The sequence below is a fragment of the Panthera pardus genome, unplaced genomic scaffold (assembly GCF_024362965.1).
Source record: "Panthera pardus isolate Hobbes unplaced genomic scaffold, ASM2436296v1 HiC_scaffold_18, whole genome shotgun sequence".
Taxonomy (NCBI): Eukaryota; Metazoa; Chordata; class Mammalia; order Carnivora; family Felidae; genus Panthera; species Panthera pardus.
This window is the reverse complement of record NW_026526743.1, coordinates 9,122,828-9,143,242: the sequence shown is the minus strand read 5'-3', so window position 1 is coordinate 9,143,242 and position 20,415 is coordinate 9,122,828. Positions and strand designations below refer to the sequence as shown.

Genomic DNA, 20,415 nt, shown 5'->3' with positions numbered 1-20,415 from the left:
TGACCAGGTTGGACTTGATTAATTCAGGGGTTGCTCCATATTAGGAGGTAAGAGAAAAACGTATTTGCCTTTATGCTAGGAAGACAAGTACATTAGCACCTATATGGAAACCATTGAACAGTTGCATGTCTTGCCTTAAACTGTGGGTTGTAGAACGCTAATCCAGTATAAAAACATATAGGATTAAAAACTAAATTATCACTGATTTCAGACTATATAACTGTCTGCTTGTTAACACTTTAGAAGTAAGACTATTAGCAGTGAGGCCACATTTATGAAAGATTGTAAAATATCAGACACACAGAAGATGTAAGGGATGGGGTTTTCTGCATTTCATTAAGTGTAACTTTTAGATTTTTGGATTTGTATTAGAATACATTTAAATTAGAGAAAAGATCACGAGGTAGATTTGGGTCTGACAGCTTCTGTCTGACATGCAGATATGGTTGCCTTTTCCTCAAATTCTGCTTCCTTAACTTCAAGCAGAAAACAGTTTCACGAACACCAACAGACAGTGGGTATTTTCAGGGGAAACACAATTACTGTCTTCATTAAGCGCTCTCTACTTATGCAAGCTAGATAAAACATTCGCATTCTAGCAGTTTCCTTTCAGATAAAATGTTTTTCATTGAATTGGCGATTCCTGTGGATTCACCCTACTCTTTATTGCAAGCATGGAAGTATTCTAAGGCACTTTAATAATTCTGAAGAATTTGTCTATGGTTCCTGTAAGGTAGGCTGAAAACAATTGATTTCATAACTACAGTTCTTAAGCACTCTAAAAATCAGCTTTTATTGTTACTTGAATTAAACATCAACAATTCTCAGTGGCGATTACGTTAAATCACTTATGGAGCTGTTGAGTGCTGCAGACTTTAGGACCCCGTTTCTATTTGCTCATTCAATTCACACTTAAGGGATAATTTCTCCTTCCTGTGGGGTTTTTGCACTGGATCCCATTCAAACCTGAAAGAATCCCAATTTCCAATATGATCACTAACTCGGACTTCTGATATGCTTGCTTCCCTTACAGACTATAACTCTCAGCCTGAAACAAAATACTCACCACACACCATCGGTCTGGACAGTGAGCTCCTGTGAAGATCATAATGGCTAGTGAGTAAGTGTGTAGGAGGGAGGGAGGCAGATCCCGAGATAAAGGATTGTGAATCTGTGACCTCCACCTCCCCTGAGAACTGCAATTATCATTTCATCAGTAACAACATTGATATTATGCGCTTGGGGAACTGAGAACATTTCTGGAGAACTTTTTCCCAGTCGCTAATTACTCAAACACATTAAAAGTTTCCGGGTAGCAGCTCCAAAGAGACATTGAACTGTCTGGGAAAGGCTCTTTTCCACATTTCGGGGAGCAGAAAGGGTCTCGCACATGGAAACACAGAATGCTAAGGGCTGACCTGTGAGGGCCTGGCAGTGAAGCGTGTGTGTCTCACCAGATGCTCTGCTTCCCTGAGAAGTTTTTCCAGCCAAAAGTGAGTCCTTTCTTAATCTTCACACCTCCAAAGCCACAACATAATTTAAGTTGTAAGCAAAGAAGTTGGAACAAAGTCCAATGGTTTTCAAAGCGTTTTAGTAACAGGAAGAACACGATGTCAAGCATTCACTGACAGTTTGGAACTCCGGACGATATGGAAGTTTTGTGGGAAAATATGCTTTACTGATACTCAACTCGCAGGAGTAATAGGAGGTCTAAAAAGAACAATAAACAAAGTCTGTGGCCATACCACCCTGAATGCGCCCGATTTCATCTGATCTCGGCAGCTAAGCAGGGTCAGGTCTGGTTAGTACTTGGATGGGAGAACAATAACCATAGAAAGAGAGAAGTTCGTGAGGTCTGGACTAGTAATAGCACCAGGATCTGATGCTTTAAAAGGTCATTCCTTAGGGCTCTTGGGTGGGTCAGTTGGTTAAGCGTCCAACTCTTCATTTCAGCTCAGGTCATGATCTCACAGTCGTGGGATTGAGCCCCTCATTGGGCTCCATGGTGAGCATGGAGCCTGCTTAAGATTCTCTTACTCTCTTTCTCTCTCTCTCTCTCTCTCTCTCTCTGTCCTTCTCCCCCTCTCTGCCCCCCCCCTCATGTGCTCTCTTCTCTCTCTAAAGTGAATGAATGAATATAAAAATAAAAAGCATTAAAAATAATAATAATAAAAGGTCATTCCTCTAAATTCTGGATCAACCAATGCTACTTACACAGTTCAGGAGCACTGAGTGGTTGCCACAGTTCTCTGTACTTGTTTTTTGCTGAATTTTTAGTAGCGAACCCTGATTACCTTTGTAATTAATCAAGAAATATAGGGGCGCCTGGGTGCCTTAGTTGGTTAAGTGACCAACTCATGATTTTGGCTCCAGTCATAATCTCACAGTTTATGAGATTGAGCCCCAAGTTGGGCTATGCTTTGACAGCTCAGAGTCTGCTTGGGATTCTCTCTCTCTCTCTGCCCATCCCCCACTCATGTATGTCTCTCTCTCTCTCTCTCTTTCTCAAAATAAATGAACTTTATATTAAAAAAAAGAAATATAAAACATGAATTTGAATAAAAATTTTGTGTCATACAAACCCACTTTTGATCCAGGTTTATTATGCAGTGTCTCTCAATGTTGAACTCAGATATTAGAACTGTATGGACGGTCCCCAATACACCTACCCACACACCCCAGCACACACACAGTGACACACTTACATACAGATGCAAGCACACATGTGCATTCACACTCAGCCAAATACACAGCCACATATACTCACATATTTATGCACATACATCCCACCACGAACACACTCCTCTATAGACCGACTTACTCTACAGAAGTATGCACTCACATAATACACAGTGTTATGCACTTTCACAAAACTCACAAGGTCTCATTTTCATTCAAGAAATCAAACTGAGATGGTAAACCTATGCATGTGTGTCTTGACATTGTGTTCGTGTATAAATGAAATAGTTGTATTTCTAGACCACTTGTGTCAATCCACCTTTTTTTTTTTTCCAATGTTTGTTTATTTTTGAGAGTAGGGGAGACAGAGTCCCAAGCAGGCTTCATACTGTCAGCACAGAGCTTGATGCGGGGCTTGAACCCATGGACTGTGAGATCATGACCTGAGCTGAAGTTGGATGCTTACCTGACTGAACCACCCAGGTTCCCCTCAATCCACCCTTTATATTTTCAACTCTGTACCATCTCATGGGGATGCTACTACAGTGTCCAAAATACAACAAGTGATCTGAGCATCACTCCCTCAGTTTAAAGCATGTAAGAAAATCGAGTGCTGGAGGCGGTGACAGTGCACAGTTGTGTGATAGAGCAGGGTAGGAATGAAAGCCCAGGGAGAGCATGGAATTGGGAGAACGTGGGGGTACAGAGAGCCTGGAGATGCGGGAATGTGAAACAGGAAAGAAGACAGAGGGTCAAAGGCAGGATTTTGTTAATGTTGCAGAGGGATTAGAGGGTATTGGTGGTGATACAATGTGCAAGGAAGTTGAGAGTGCAGGAACTATGGGATGCCGTGGCATTGGGGGTGTTTGGCACCATGGAACAAAGGGATATGGGGGCAGCAACATAGCAGGCAACAGTAAAGAGCAGCAAAGGGTAAAAGGCACACGAGACTTGATGTCTGAGGAGTTACAGAAAGGAGAGCTGGAGGAGGATCACGGGCAGAGATGGGGTGTAGGTAGAGGGCTGGGGTTTGGAGGGGTGGTGGGCACTGGAGGCAGAATGGGAGCAAGGCCGTGAAGGGAGCTGGGGAGGATGGTGATCACAAGTGGGGGCAAAGAGCAGCCGTGGTGGTCATGGGGAAGCTGAGGAAACACGACTGGGAATTCAGATGAGGATGAACGGGGCGGTAGAAGGCAGGAAGGTTTGACCGCCATCCCTGGAGGGGAGAGAGAAGTGGTGAACACAGCTTCTCTTCAGTAACTGCTGACGGTAGGAGAGCTGGGCTCCGTTACAGTCTGTGCCAAGGTGACTGGGTGTTTTGGAGGGAAAAGGAGGGGCTCAGTGGAGTCGGAGAAGTGAGCATTACCAAAGGTTGGTCATCGTAAATGGGATTAGGCCTGCTGTGTGTCTGCAGACAGTCACTGAAATTAGATTCTGTCGTCCCACAGACTGAGAGAGACCCTGTCCTTCCTGATGATCACACTCTACAGGAGTGGTTCCCAGTCCTTGAGGAAGATACTCCTGAATTGTAAAAGATACATATGCACGGTTGTAAGCCCTTTTTTACTAATTCCTCTAAGAAAGGGAAGTCAGGGGCCTGTCATCAGGTGTGGGCTAGAATAAACACAAACTTCTCCTGGCAGCATTGGGGCTTTCTCATGCAGGCATTTTAACAGGAGGGGGACATGGCCTTGTGCTGTCAGGAGCCATTCTAGAGTTCTGCGGTTCTCAGGGGTATAGGTGGCATGGAGGGATGGAGGTCAGAAGGGCACGGGCTGGAGATGGGGCCCAATAGAGAAGTCTAGCAGTGTCGGGTAGATGTGGGGTGACACACAAATGTCTTGGGAATGGCTAAGAGTCACAAGAGTGGCAGACAAAGTTCATTAAAGGAGATAAAGGTGGAAGGAGGGACAGAATGGAGGACAGACAGGCTGGTGGAAATCACTGAGACAGATCGGAGGCCATGTAATTGTGGTAAGTCAGGATTTGGGGATCTATCAAGAAAGGCAGAACACACAACAAGCTTCATTGGGTGGTACTTGAACAGGGTTGCATGAAAGGCAAAGGGTCCCTGCTAGCAAGAGACCTTCCACAGACAGTGTCACGAGGCCAATTCCCAGAGGGAAATGGGTAACGGTCCCACCCCGCCCAGGAGAAGGGGAGATTATAGAGAGTCCCATGTGACTGAGGATGCTGACTTAGCTCCCACGTGCTGCAGCCATCTGGAGTCTGTTGTAGCTACAGGGTCTGCTTACCTGTGTTTGGCACACGTTGGGTAGGGTTTTCAGCAAATAGGTAGCTTTAAATGGGTAGAGATATGTTTGTTTGGGCTAAACGTAAAGCAGCTGACTGTATAATAATTTGAGTTTGGTTCCAGTGGCCAATATTCCTAGCCCTTCCTGTGGTGAAGTAAGGAAAAAGGGAGCCACAAGGGCTGTCTTTGTCCCATTTATAAAACCCTCATGAATTCCCTCACTCATCAGTTCGCTCATTACAGTCAACTCACAGCTTCATCATGGTTTGATCCGAGTTTGAGATCATGAGGCAAAAATGAGGGCAGAAACAACCCTGAAAACCCCTTAAGTTGAACATCCAAGTAAAGGAAGGATTCAGAGCGTCCAGTGTGCCACAACCTTTTCTCTCTCTCTTGGGGATACCAGGGACAGGACGTGACCATCGCGGGTCTGGCAGGAGAGGCAGTTTCTCTCAGGTGGAGCCTGAACTCAGTGTGGGAGTGATTATCTCTCCACACCTGAGACAAGGCCTTCTTGTTTAATCCACTCGATCCCTGTGAATTGTGAGTTTTTCCAGTGTAGCTGTTTGGAACGGGTACTATGTCTGGCCCTCTGTGAGCACCAAACACTGTTCCCTCCAACCCTATCATGTGGCTTTTTTCTGTGGTATCAGCTTGTTTCCTCACATGTTTGTGCAGCCAGGACTCGGCCGAGTATTTGGGAGCGCTCTGCAGATTTCTGGGGTTCTTTCAACGTGCAGATCTCTTCCTGTTTGGTATTCTGTCCTTTGAGCCCCACCTGCCTTGATCTTGTTCATTTTTCCATTTCTCCAAATGTGTGTGTGTTATCAGTGCTTGATAATTTTCCACATATAGGCTTTTCACATTTCTTGTTAGATTTATTCCTATCATCTCATACTTGTATTAATCGCAATCCCCCTCCGTATGCAGTCTGCATATATGAAGACCCATATGTTATGTATGTTAATGTTCTATCCTAATATTTTTTCATTGATGGATTGATTTTTTTTAATTTTTTTTTTAATGTTTTATTTACTTTTAAGACAGAGACAGAGCATGAATGGGGATGAGGCAGAGAGAGAGGGAGACACAGAATCCAAAGCAGGCTGCAGGCTCTGAGCTGTGAGCACAGAGCCCAATGCGATGCTCGAACTCAGGAACTGTGAGATCATGACCTGAGCCAAAGTTGGACGCTTAACCAACTGAGCCACCCAGGTGCCCTGATTATCTGTTTTTAAATAAAAAATTAATTATTTGGGCTTCCCAGGTATATATTTGTGTCTTCTACAAGCAGTAGGTACAGTAATACTATGAGTGCCTGGGTGGCTTAGGCATCTGACCCTTGATCTTGGCTCAGGTCACGATCTCATGGTTGGTGAGTTTGAGCCTCGCGTCAGGCTCTGTGCTGACAGTGTGCAGTCTGCTTGGCATTCTCTCTCTCTCCCTGTCTGTCTGCCCCTCCATCATTCATGCATGCTCGCTCGCTGTCTCTCAGAATAAATAAACTTAATAGAAGAAATCAGTGATATTTATCAACTTAAGGACATCCTAATATTACTTTTTTTTGTCATTGTCACCTATAAAATTCTGCCAAATATCTTGGTTTGCAGTTACCAACATGATCATCTGTCTTCCTCCTTAATTTCTTTTTCTTTCTTCCTTTCTTTCCTTTTTTTTTTTTTTTTTTTTTTTTTTAAGTAAACTGTCCCTCCACGTTGGGGCTTGAACTCACAACTCAAGAATTACATGCTTTACAGACTTAGCAGCCAGGTGCCCCTATGCTGTAATCTTTTATTGGTGACAGTATTTGCAAATATATTTAATAATTTGGGATCCCTTATGTCTGTGAGATTTGTTAAATATTGGTGGCAATCTTTGTAAGATATTGGGAAATTATTTGCAAGCATTATTCTTTTGAAGTATAGTAAACATAACATTTGTGAATGGCCCAAGTAACATGGATCTATCTGATAGTGAAGAATAATAGAGTATCACTGATAAACTATCATCTGGTGCTGTCTTTGTGAAAGACTTCCTGTACAAATATTGCTGTTTCCGCCCCTCCCCCCTCCCCCCCCCCCCACTGGCCCGTGCACAGGGTTCACTTCAGAATTTGTACTTCTTCTGGGGTCAGTACCATGAAGTACACATTCCTAGAAATGTCCACGTCGACTGGACTTTCCAGTTAACTGCACCGAGTTGTACAAAGCATATCTAATGATTTGTGATACATGTTTGTTGCATCACAGCCTTCCTTTCGCTCTTCTTGAAAAATCCTCCCTGGGCCTTTTGTATCCTTACTTGTCCCTGCTCAGAACGTGCCTTATTTTTCAGCTTAGGAGCCTGAGCATAAACAGACAATTATATTTCAAGGACGGTGACAATTCTCCGGGAAGTGCAGGGTCTGATTAAATACTTGTGCTTCACTGCTCTTCTCTCCTGGGCCAGATCTGAACATTTTTCTATTTCTACCAAGTGAGACTCTGTCTATCCCCAGCTATTATGGAAAAGGAAAACACTCCTCCAAAACATTCAGTCTGTCTCTTTGGAGAGGCTAACTAGAAACTCTAATTGTTTCTGGGAATTGGGAACTGGAAGGATTTTTTTTTTTAAGATTAATTTCATTAATTTAATTTCAGCTGCCACATTGTACAGCGTCATTGGAACTGCCCGCAAAGTGATGATTGTAGTTCTGTGGAGAGTTGAGATCACAGAATCACAGACTCTTATCATAGGGTCTGGCTGCCTCCCTCCCACATGAGCAAAGGGTGTCATGATTGTCACACTGAGCTCACTGTCCCAGCAGCAGGAAAGAGATACGTGAGTATTTTTCTGTTTCAGCCTGACACACAGATTATGTTTGGAGATGAGGTATATCACAGTCCGGGGAAATGCTCCTGTCTGGGGAAGGGATTCTTCTGAGGGTAGAAAGTGACACAGAAACAGTCCCATACAGGAAGAAATAATATTTTCTGAGGCACAGGCTGAACTTGGGGAGAGGAACCAGAGGTCTGAGACCCTATATCAATCTCCAGTTGTTCCTAATGTTTATCTTACTGTGATCTTCACTGATGATGATGGTTGGGCTTCATTCTGAGCATTAGTGGATTCTGGCTTTTATGATCCTTAAGACTATAACTCAGAAGTTAATCTGTTCCATAGAAATCATGGAGTGATTTCCAGGATTAGCATTGTTATTTCAGTAAGACTTGTGTAGATGTGATGAGTTTGATGGAGCTCATTGAACCATTCCTCCCTGTACGAACAGTGTGGTCAAGTGACACTTGCTGGCGTGTGATTTTTCTGTTACTTAGGTTTGGTGTGTTTAATGGAGGTGTTAATTATCTCTCTCTTTTTTTTTTTTTTTAACGTTTATTTATTTTTGAGACAGAGAGAGACAGAGCATGAACGGGGGAGGGTCAGAGAGAGGGAGACACAGAATCTGAAACAGGCTCCAGGCTCTGAGCTGTCAGCACAGAGCCCGACGCGGGGTTCGAACTCACGGACCGCGAGATCATGACCAGAGCCGAAGTCGGACGCTTAACCGACTGAGCCACCCAGGCGCCCCTTATCTCTCTTTTGAAAATACCCATAGTCTGTTGATCAAGGTGGGACAGTTTTCCTCCGTGAAGTTAGTGAAGCAGCCTTCAAGGAAAAGTTAACTTGAGGGTTTAGATGGCAGAGTAAACTAAGGACTTGGCATTTTTCAATCGCAAATGTGCCTTCTGATATTTTCTTTAGCTTGTAATACTCTAATGTGTCATTTTCAGACTCACCCCTGTGTTCTCCTATTTGAATTTTTTCAGCGCATAAGATTTCATGTCTCAAATTCCATCTTGCATAGGACTTGTTTTATATTTGTATATGTTTTATATTTTTACATGAAATAAAGACTAATTGAGTTTTTACCCTAAACATATTTCAGTACTTACTTAAATTTCAAATTCAACTGCTAAGGAGAAAAAAAAAGCCCATAGTATGCAATAATTTATATGGTAGATCTCACTGGAAAAAATAAATGATATGATTCATTACTTTGCTATCCCCATATTAACCCATATTCTAATTTTTTTTTTTTTTTAGCTAAATTGTTTTTTAATGTTTATTTATTTGGGGGGTGGGGGAGGGAACAGAGCACAAGTGGAAGAGGAGCAGAGAGAGAGGGAGACACAGAATCTGAAGTAGGCTTCAGGCTCCGAGCTGTCAGCACAGAGCCCGATGTGGGGCTCGAACTCAGGAACTTCAGGATCATGACCTGAGCCAAAGTTGGACCCTTAAGTGACTGAACCACCCAGGCGCCACTGACCTATATTCTACAGTCAATTTGATACTGGAGAATTATTTAGTGCATCTGCATTGTAAGACCTTCGATGGTCTTGCTAGTGGTGCTAGTCAATAGCCTAAATACTAAAAAAATAATTAGCACAATTAAACGTAAAATACAGCAAGTTTCAAATATGACAATGTGTAAGTATATTTGGATTATTTAAAGAATACAAGATCTGAGAAAGTAGTACGATGCCAACGGCCAATGTCACTGCAACCCGGCCACTCAGGTTCAAACCATGGCTCTACTACTAACATTTAGTTGAGTCACTTAACCTCTTTTCAGCTAAATTCTCCTTATCTGGGGGCACCTGGCTGGCTCAGTCAGTAGAGCTTATGACCAACTCTTGATCTCTGGGTCGTGAGTTTGAGCCCCACGTTGGGAGTTAACAACAACAACAAAAACACTATAAATTCTCCTCATCTGTAAAAGGAAGATAATGTTAGGTACTAACTTGGAGAGTTGTAAATATTAAATGTTATAAATAAAGCATTAATAACAGAGACCCATACATTGCAAGTGCTGTATAAGGAAATACATCAAACTTGGAAAAATCTCTTAACAAAAGAAGAATATATAATAGAAATAAGTTATCAGGGAAAAGTAAGAGTAAGTAGAGATTTTGGGATTTAATTTTTCTTGAAAATTGTAGCCCATTCCTGGTGTCTCCACACAGAATCCTCTTATTTGCGAAAGTGAATATTGAGCCCTGGAAAATAACTGAATGACGTCTGTGGATTTGAAAATTGCGGTAATCTTCCTGGTCCAGATTACCATTGGAATCCTGGGGAATTTCTCACTCTTACATCATTATACGTCCCTTTGCTTCAGTGAAGGTAGGTCAAGATCCACAGATGTGATTTTCAGGCACTTGACTGTAGCCAACTCTTTGGTATTCTCTCGAGAGGAATCCCGGAGACCATGGCAGCTTTTGGGTTGAGATATTTTCTCAATGACTTTGGATGCAAAGTTGTTTTCTATATGCACAGAGTGGCCAGGGGTGTGTCCATTGGCACTACCTGCCTCTTGAGTATCTTCCAGGCCATCACCATCAGTCCCAGGAGTTCCAGGTGGGCAGAGATGAAAGCAAAAGCCCTGAATTACATTGGCCCTTCCACCATTTTGTGCTGGATTCTGCACATGTTGGTAAATATCATAGTACCTATGTATGTGATTAAAAAATGGAGTAATGAAAACATCACAACTATAGACTTTAAGTACTGTTCAGCTACACTTCATGACAAAGGTACAGACTTCCTATGTGCAACTGTCACATCCATCCCTGATGTTTTGTGTTTGGGGCTCATGTCCTGGGCCAGCGGCTCCATGGTTTTCATCCTTTACACACACAAGCAGAGGGTCCAACACATTCATAGGAACAACCTGTCATCTAGATTCTCCCCTGAGACCAGAGCCACTCAAACCATCCTTGTCCTGGTAAGCACCTTTGTATCTTTTTATGCCCTCTCTTCCATCATTTACATTTGTTTTTCTTATTTTGGCAAGACCACTTGGTGGCTGGTGAACACCTCTGCCTTAATCAATATCTGTTTCCCAACTGTCAGCCCCTTTATTCTCTTAAGTTGTAACCCCTGTGTATCTAGACTCTTCTGTACATGTACTGGAAGAAATACACAACTACCCCATCTCACCAGAAACATATAAATTGTATGTTTTTTACCATGTTTGGTCATTGATATACTCATTCCCAGTAGAATCCTACACACAATTACAAGCCAGTCTCCTTGTAGATTGAGTTGTGAAAAAGACAGGAAGAGCATCTGTTTCAGTAACAACTGAAATATGAAAATACTTCTGGAGAAAGATGAGCATGTAAAATACTTTCAGGTAAACATTAGAGCAATGAATTGCAGAAGACAAAGGAAAACAAGCAAGAAGACATGTCAGCTGATACTTAGAAAGTGTGCAGGTAGGAAGCAAACAGATGCTTCGTTTCATCAAGTTAAATGTATGTGGGGAGTCTTTAGAAGGTAGATTGTTCTGGGGTGCCTGCGTGGCTCAGTCAGTTAAGCCTCTGACTTCAGCTCAGGTCATGATCTCACCATTCGTGGCTTCGAGCCCCACATCGGGCTTTGTGCTAACAGCTCAGAGCCTGGAGCCTGCTTCAGATTCTGTGTCTCCCTCTCTCTCAGCCCCTTCCCCACTCATACTCTGTCTCTCTCAAAAATAAATAAACATTAAAAAAATTTTTTTTTTTTTTAGAAGGTAGTTTGTTCTAAGTCTTGATGCCAGTTGGCTCTGTTAACAAGAAACGGATTTAGGGTCATCTCCTACATTTCCGATTTTATGAAGCAATTTTAAGGAGGAGTCTTTCATCAAACTTGGAGCAGCTAGAGTAGTAGCATTTGGAAGTTATTGATTGTACTATTATTTATATCAGTATACTTTCACTTTTTTTTTTTTTTAATGTTTCTTCATTTTTGAGAGAGACAGAGTGTAAGCAGGGGAGGGGCAGACAGAGAAAGAGACACAGAATCCCAAGCAGGCTCCAGGCTCCAGCACAGAGCCTGACGTGGAGCTCGAACTCACAACCGTGAGATCATGACCTGAGCTGCAGCCGGACGCTCAACCGACTGAGCCACTCAGGTGCCCCTCACATATAGTTTCTAATATTTTGCATTATAATTTGAAACTGACATTTATTGTCTTATTCAGATTGTTCCAGCTTTGGCCATTTGGCATACTCGGATATGTATATACTTTTTAACTTTCTTACTTTCTGTCAGTACAAGATACTCATGTTCATCTTATATATGTTTTCTTTTTTTTTTTAATATGTATATATTTAAATGTTTATTATTTTGAGAGGGAGAGAGAGAATCCCAATCAGGCTTCATGCCCAGTGTGGAGCCTGACACAGGATTCGATCTCACCTTCTGAGATCATGACTTGAGCCGAAATCAAGAGTCTGATGTTCAGCCTCCTGAGTCACTCAGGCGTCCTTCTTTACTTTTGAACGGCTTAAATACTATTGGTTTACCTATGAACATAACCTCCTCACTGTTAAGCCATGTCATCAGGGTACGTTTGTGTGTGTTTGTTGGTGGGGGGGGGGCTCTTTGATAGATTATCCCTGTTGTTTCTTCCATCAATATTATTCAGTTTAGAATTTATTCTACATGGGTCAAACCCCATTTTGGGCATAGAGTTTACTTAAACAAAAAAACAAACAACCTCATTAGAATGTACTGTCTCATTTTGATTAATAAAATCAGTTTCTTTTATGGTATCAATGAATATTATTTAAGGTATTCAATATGTAAGTGTTTTGTACAGTTTTATTACATTTCATATCTTCATTATAATTTATTTATAAATATAGAATGCTTTTTTCTAATATGTTTAGATTTTTCAACTTCATCTTTTGTTTACTTTCTACAGAGAACATTTCTAACATACTGAATTCTGTGTGTCGTGTACGTATGTGTATGTGTGTGTATCCGTATATGTATGCATAACAACATGTGTGCGTGTTTATACGTGTGAAAGTGTGTATTTGCATGCATATATTTTCATAAAAACTCTGATGATGATTGTTGAATTTGTTCCAAGCAGTAATAAAGTCTAACTTTTATGATCCTTAAGACTATGACTCGTAAATTAATTTGCTATTCAATCTGCTCTACAGAAATCACAGAGAAATTTGCATGATTAGTATAGTTGCTTCACAGCAGTTCTGTGCATGTAATAGGGAGTTGGAAGGAGCTCACTGAATCATCTACCTCTGGGCACCCAATGTGATTGAGTGGAAGTATAACTAAGTCTCTCTTGAAAATATCTGTAATCTGTTGTTCATAGGGAGACAGTTTTCTCTTGTGAAGTTAGAGAAGACATTTGGAAAAGTTAACATCCCACTTGAGAGGTTCAGATAGGAGAAAAATTAAGGGTTTCAGCGTTTTTTGGGCTCAAATATGTTTGCTTAGGATTCTTGCTCCCTCTCCCTCTGCATACTTCCTCTCAAAAAAAAAATCTAATGTTATTTTAAGGTTCATCCTGTATTTCTCTCATTTCAATTTATTGAATGAACAAAATGTTATGCCTTGAATTTCCATGTTGCATGATTGTCTTCTATCTTATTCCCAAATCACTTATTATTTTCAGTTAATTTTTTCTAAAATATATATATATAATATTTTAAAATATATATATATAAAATTTATATATAACTCTAGTGATGATTACTTTCTACCATAAAATATTTTATCACTTACTTGAATTTCATATACCATAAATTAGAATGAAACCTAGATTATACATAATTTTTATAGTTGGTCTCATTGAGAAACAAATGTGATAGAATTATTTATGTTGCTATCCAAATGTGGACCTTTAGTATATAAACCCAATAGAAAATTATTCAGCATTTTATTAAGACCTTTGAATGGTCATTGACAGGTAATATATATCTATATAGTATTTACATGAAAATGATAAATTAGCACAAACTTATAAATCAATTTATAATATTGTATTCAGTTGACCCTTGAACCATGGTTTTTGAACTGCATAGGTCTACTTATGTGTAGATTTTTTATAGTACAGTACTGCAAATGTATTTTTCTTATGGTTTTATTAATAACATTTTCTTCTAGGTTTATTGTAAGAATAAATTATATAGTATGTATGAAGATGTAAAACAGTACATAATACATATAACATACAAAATAGGTGTTAAGAGACTTATGGTTTTGGTAAGGCTTCTGGTCAACATTAGTTGAGTTTTGGGAGAATCAAAAGTTATGGGGCACTGGGTAGCCCAGTCGGTTGAGGGTCTGAATCGATTTTGACTCAGGTCGTGATCTCTCAGTCACGAGATCAAGCCTCGCATGGGGCTCCATGCTGGCCATGGAGCCTGCTTAAGATTCTCTTTCTCCCTCTGCCCCTCCCCCATTCATGCATTCTCTTTCTCTCTCCCTCTCTCTCAAAAAACAAAAAAAGTTATACATGCATTTTCAACTGCACAGCGGGTTGACAGCCCAAATACCCATGTTGTTCAAGGGTCACCTGTAGTAACAGTTTGGGGGCAAAAGATACGAAACTGTTTTTGTTTAATGAAGAGTTATATTGCTTTTGAAATCACCAAGGAAGCACATTGGATAACTTCAGAATAACAGCAACAACAAAGGATATTAACTTAAACATGCCAATAATGTAATGTAATTCTCTATAATTAAATTACAAGCAGTTACAATTTCTAATGTAAATTTTTATTTTGGAATAAATTTGTATGTGCAGATAAGTAGCAAAGATAATACAGAAACTTCCTATATACCTTCTCACTGAGTGTATCCACATATTAATGTTGTACATTACCAAGATACTTCTTTCTATTTGTTTGTTTATATAATCCCTACCCCCAATGTGGGGCTCAAACTCATGACCCTGAGATCAAGAGTCCCATGCTCTACTGACTGAGCCAGCCAGGCACCCCCATGACACTGATGACAAAACTGAGGACCAGCATTGGCGCAGCACTGTTAATTTACTTCACGCTTTATTTGCATTTCACCAGTTGTAACAATATATTTTCATGTTCCAGGATCCATTTCAGAATACCACATTTTCTTTAGTCATCATATCTCCTCAGTGTCCCTGAGGAGTGTGCTCAGGGACTTAAATACTCAGGGTTAAAATACTGCTGTGTCAGTATTTTAACCCTTCCTAGTTTTTCATGGTTTTAGTGAGTTAGGGGAAGTCTGGTCAGGTGTTATTTTTGCATGTCACTAAAGTTGAGTTTGTCTGATTATTTTTTAATGATTAGAATATGTTCGTAGATTTTTAGAAGAATATCCCAATCTCCTGTCATATCATATTGGAGATTCAGGAAATAATCTTGATGTATCACTGGTGCTGTTAACCGTGATCCCTTGGTTCAGCTGATGCTTGCCAGGTATCTTCATGAAATTACTGTGTTCCCATTTCCATACTTGTTTAGAAGTCACTAAGTTCATCCCAAAACAAAACCAAGGGGAGTTAAATTAATGCCTTTTTCCTGAAAGGAGGCATATATATGTGTACGTATATGTATATATCTGTGTGTGTGTGAGAATATATGTATATTCTCTTTAGCATTTTTCTGCCAGGAAGATTTGTCCCTTCCTCATTTATTTGTTTATTCAATTATTTATTCATGTCAGCATGAACTCATGTATGTTAACTTACAGTAGGTATTATAATCCAGTATGATGCTATTTATTTTATCGCTCAAATTATTCCAGCTTTGGGCATCAGGAGTCCTTAAAGGTTTTTTTTCATGTGGCTTTGATATGTTCCAATTTTTTTTTGGGGGGGGGGGGTTGGGAAGTTTCCATTTTTATACCAGTATAAGATGCTTCCAGACTCTCAGGTCTGTCCCAGACCTAGAATCATGTATTTCCCCAAAGAGGGTTTTTTTTTTTTTTTTTAAATGTTTATTTTTTGAGAGAGAAAGAGAGAGAGCATGCACACAAGCACGAGCAGGGGAGGGGCAGAAGAGAGGGGGACAGAGGGTCTGAAGTGGACTCTGTGCTGACAGTGTGGAACCCGGTGCAGGGCTTGAACCCACAAACTACAACATCATGACCTGAGCTGAAGTCAGATGCTCAACCGACTGAGCCGCCCAGACACCCTCCCCAGTGAGTTTTTTATTAGCTATTTAAAGATGTGAGGAAATACAAGTACCTAAAGTACAGAGATCAAAGGCCTGTGGCAGCACAAAGTCCAGGAAGACACAGGCATGCACATACAACCCAAGGGACGATGAGCACAACCTGGTCCGTTAGTGCAGTTATAATCTGCTTTATTATTAACACCGATCATGACTTACCTTGTGTACGAGACAACACAACTCACAGGCACTGCCGTCAAAGGCTTCCTTCTGTTCCCAGCTGTCCTCTGTTGTGGTCCTTTTGCTCATTTCAAACACAGCTGTGAAGACACCTTCATGCTCAGCTAGAATAATTCCTGATGCCGCCCCGTGAGAGATGCCCAAAGGAGAGGCGTGTCGTTGTTCTAAAGCTCTGCCATTTGGACGAAGTGTCTCCAGAGAGTGAACCTGGTTGCGGCAGGACACTTGAGTGCATTGTCTTGACTTAGACCTGGCTGCAGGGACCTGGGCTGGAGGGAGACGCCACTCACCCGCTCCAGGCCTTCAGACCACGGATCATCCTGTGACGCCATGGACTGGGGAGGAAGCTGTGGACTGGGGAGTTTCTGGAGGACAGAATTCTGGCCCTGAGTCCCCTTCACCCACTGTGCAGTCACCATGGACTTCTGTCTACCCACACATGTGTACTAAGCAATGACACACCGCTCCCCAGCAATAGACACACACACACGCACACACACACACACACCTCCCCTCTCAAGAAGAGGGGCCACAGAGCCTGTGCTCTTAGAAATTCCACCCAATGTCCATCAACTGATGAATGGATAAAGAAATTGTGGTTTATATACACAATGGAATACTACGTGGCAATGAGAAAAAATGAAATATGGCCTTTTGTAGCAACGTGGATGGAACTGGAGAGTGTGATGCTAAGTGAAATAAGCCATACAGAGAAAGACAGATACCATATGGTTTCACTCTTATGTGGATCCTGAGAAACGTAACAGAAACCTATGGGGGAGGGGAAGGAAAAAAAAAAAAAAAAAAAGAGGTTAGAGTGGGAGAGAGCCAAAGCATAAGAGACTGTTAAAAACTGAGAACAAACTGAGGGTTGATGGGGGGTGGGAGGGAGGGCAGGGTGGGTGATGGGTATTGAGGAGGGCACCTTTTGGGATGAGCACTGGGTGTTGTATGGAAACCAATTTGACAGTAAATTTCATATATTAAAAAATTAAAAAAAAAAAAAAAAAAGAAATTCCACCCAAACCCTCACAAGTGCCCCCAGCAAACCTGGCATATACCACTCGGGCCCCGAATCTCCTGCAGCAACCTAGGCTCATGGAGCAGCCCTCAGAATGCCATGTGCCTGCATGCACACAGGAGTAAGGCAGAGCACACCCAACCCCAACCTGAATCCGTGTCTATGGCACTAGCAGTCCTAACACCAAGCCTGTGCAGGCTCCCTACTCGTGTCCTTGCTGAGCCTTGTCCAGCACTGCCTCCTCCTTCCTTCTCTAACCCCTCTGCAGGAGCACAGGGAGTTCGAGGCCACCGCCAGCTGCCTGAATCCTGGGCCTGCGGGAATCCACATGTCAACGAGCCCTAGGTGGTCAGGGCCTTGGGCCTGGCTGTGGTAAGGACAAACAACCCAGGAAGCCTAATACTCTGAGCCAAAAATAAGAGATTTTCCATCACCTCCCTTTTCTTGGAATATTCACTTTACCAATCTTGTCATTTGTTTCTCCATATCTTTGAAATATATGTAAATCTTTTTAAGCTGAAGAAAGCTTTCTTCAACTTTCAGGTCGGCGAATATCTTTCTCAAATGCATGGGATCTAGCTCTTTGACATGTGAACATCAAGGGATAGCATGCCCGCTGCTCCATTTCTGCATGAAGGGTAGGAGCCTAAGTCCAGCAGGAAAAAGTTCCATGGTGCAAAAAATACTTCCTGTCCTAAAGATGTGGGTTTACTGTAATTTGGAATAGGCCAGTCAGCACACAGTCACCCCAAATAGCAAATGGTGTCCAATCCTCTTACTTGAGGCCTGTTATTTACCTTATCACACAAATATGATAAGTATATGTATCTGCTTGGCTATCCAAAAACGTTAGATTTCTTTCGGTCTTTAATCACTTAGTGGATTGCCTGTAATTGGCATCACATTCCAGTTTAATGCTTATTCTGTAATAAAAGTGTTCTCTTTCTCTTCTGCTTTTGGCTGGAGGTTTTCTGGTTTGGGAGGACATTTTGTTTTTAATTCTGTTCCCCTCACCACTGACCAGAACTACCAATCCTCACCTAACCACTTCAGGTGCCCATTAGACCCCCTCTGGAGGAGCATTTCACAGAGTACCTCTTCCCAATTCCTTCTGGGGCTTCCAGCTCTAACCCACAGTTGTGCAGCACAGAGCTCAGATGCCCCAAAATCCACATGCAGGAAGATGTCTTTGCTTACATGAGTCCTACTGTCTCCACTAGAGCAAAGTTAGACCAGATTCCAATGAAGACAACATCACAGGGTGACCATCAGCAGTTCCAGCTTGTTTTAACGTTCACACCTAAAACTGATGGAGACAGTGGGGCTTGGGAATCCCAGGGAGATAAGTGCATGCACCAAGTTGACCTGAGGTTCTGAACTGCCTCCATCTGTTGCCCAAATGTCCGTACATGTGAAGAGAATACCTGCTGCTTCCCCTTCCCTACAGAGACCTAACACTGCAGATTCAAATTCTTTTTTTTTTTTTTTAAGTTTATATTTGTTTATTTTGAGAGAGAGAGAGAGCAAGCAGGGGAGGGACAGAAAGGGAGACAGAATCCCAAAGAGGCTCCCTGCTGCCAGTGCAGAGCCCCATGTGGGGCTGGAACTCACGAAACATGGGATCATGACCTGAGCCAAAGTCAAGAATTGTATGCTCAACCAACGGAGCCACCCAGTCACCCCTGCAGCAACAAGTTCTGCATCCAGTGCATGGGGATCTTTAAGATGGGTTAGAGCATCATCTCCTCTCGGGGCTCCCTCCTATCTCTGTAGCAACCACAAAGACGTACAATTCCACCTAGAATCTGCACACAGAGGCTCTTCTCTACTTGGGATTCATGAGAGAAGGCAAGATTTTTGAGGACATGCAGGTAATCCAGGGGACATGTTTTCTTGAGCTTGACAGATGGACAGAGACATGAAGTCAAAGGTCCTCACCGGAACGGGCCCCCAGTGTTGTCCAGATTTCATTCAGTGATCTGCTGCAGCTGTGTGAGGTGCTCCTGCTGTCCAGTTCAGTGCCAACGAGTATGGGCAGCAAAAGCAGCCCTTTTCAGGGACGTAAGCCCTGCCTTGATGCCATGTCAAGAGGGGAGAAGGTCCCTAGGCATGGGAGGTCAGGACTCAAAATGTCCAGAGCCATGACCACAATTAAACCTAAGTGTAAACTGTGTTACTGGTGTAGAGACATCTTACATAAGAGTGTCCTGCTCAGGGACAGGCTGTATCACACCTGGGGCCATGGGTGCTCTCAACCTAGCAGATCCAAGATCTACCTGATGCCACAGACCCACCCCTAGTCTCTCCTCTTCATCACTCTGGAGGCAGCAGGTCAGTCTCACTGGGGACACTCTCTCCAGCACCGGGGACTGTTTAGGATGTGGGGAATATCGTGTGCAGACTGGGGTCTGGATGACAACAGTATTTGAATTTGCTTCTATCTCAGAGGAGGTGGGGTGAGTCATTCAGGGTCCTCTTCTTCCCCCATAGAAGGAATCTCCATGGCACCCAGGTGTGAGTTAGTCCAGGTTCCTTGTTCTGGGATGAACACTGAGGAGGCTTGCAAACTGCTAGAGAAAGTGATTGTGTCTACTTAATGTGGTCATGAGAAAAACAGATGAAGAGCAATGGCGCCTACCATCTAGAGACTTCCAGTCTAGAGCAAATGGTTACACGGTTGAATTCCAGACTGTGGGGTCAGTTCAAGGAACGGGTGGTTCACAGGGGACTATGGGTTCATTTCTCTGTGGTTTTATGAGTACTCTTGTGGCCCCTGAAGGCCATCCACAAAGAAAAGAGTTTTGTAGTATTTGTTTACCTTGTTAAGAATAAGATCTACTTGACCCTTAAACATCACGGAGGTTGGGGGCACTGACACCACTGTGATGAAAATCTGTGTGTCACTTTTGAGTCCCTAAAAACTTAGCTCTTTTTTTTAAAAAAAATATGGAACGCTTCATGAATTTGCATGTCATTCTAGGGGCCACGCTAATCTGTACTATTCCATTTTTAGTATATGTGCTGCAGATGTGAACACCCAAACGCTTGACTCTTACCAGGCTACTGTTGACTGGAAGCCTTACTAATGACATAAACAATCGATTAACATGTATCTTGTGTGTTATATGCACATTATATACTAGAGTCTTAACAATAAAGAAAGCTAGAGACAGTGTTCAGGAAATCAAAAGGAAAATACAGTACTGTACTGTATTTGTTGAAAAACATCCATGTCTCAGTAGTCTGGCGCAAATTCAAACCCATGTTTTTCAAGGGCCAACTTTAGT

At 42.1% G+C, this 20,415-nt stretch overlaps 1 protein-coding gene and 1 pseudogene across 1 annotated transcript; one reads left to right on the top strand and one right to left on the bottom strand.

Annotated features, from left to right (window-relative positions):
- Positions 1–7,573: 7,573 nt before the first annotated feature.
- Positions 7,574–10,925, top strand: LOC109261787 (vomeronasal type-1 receptor 2-like). The gene is given in 3 exon segments (XM_053906307.1): positions 7,574–8,267; positions 8,495–10,150; positions 10,153–10,925. Coding segments are annotated over 2 exon segments (939 nt in total). The 5' UTR covers positions 7,574–8,267; positions 8,495–9,984.
- Positions 10,926–20,068: 9,143 nt separating this feature from the next.
- On the bottom strand, positions 20,069–20,165 carry LOC128778125 (U6 spliceosomal RNA; annotated as a pseudogene).
- Positions 20,166–20,415: the final 250 nt, after the last annotated feature.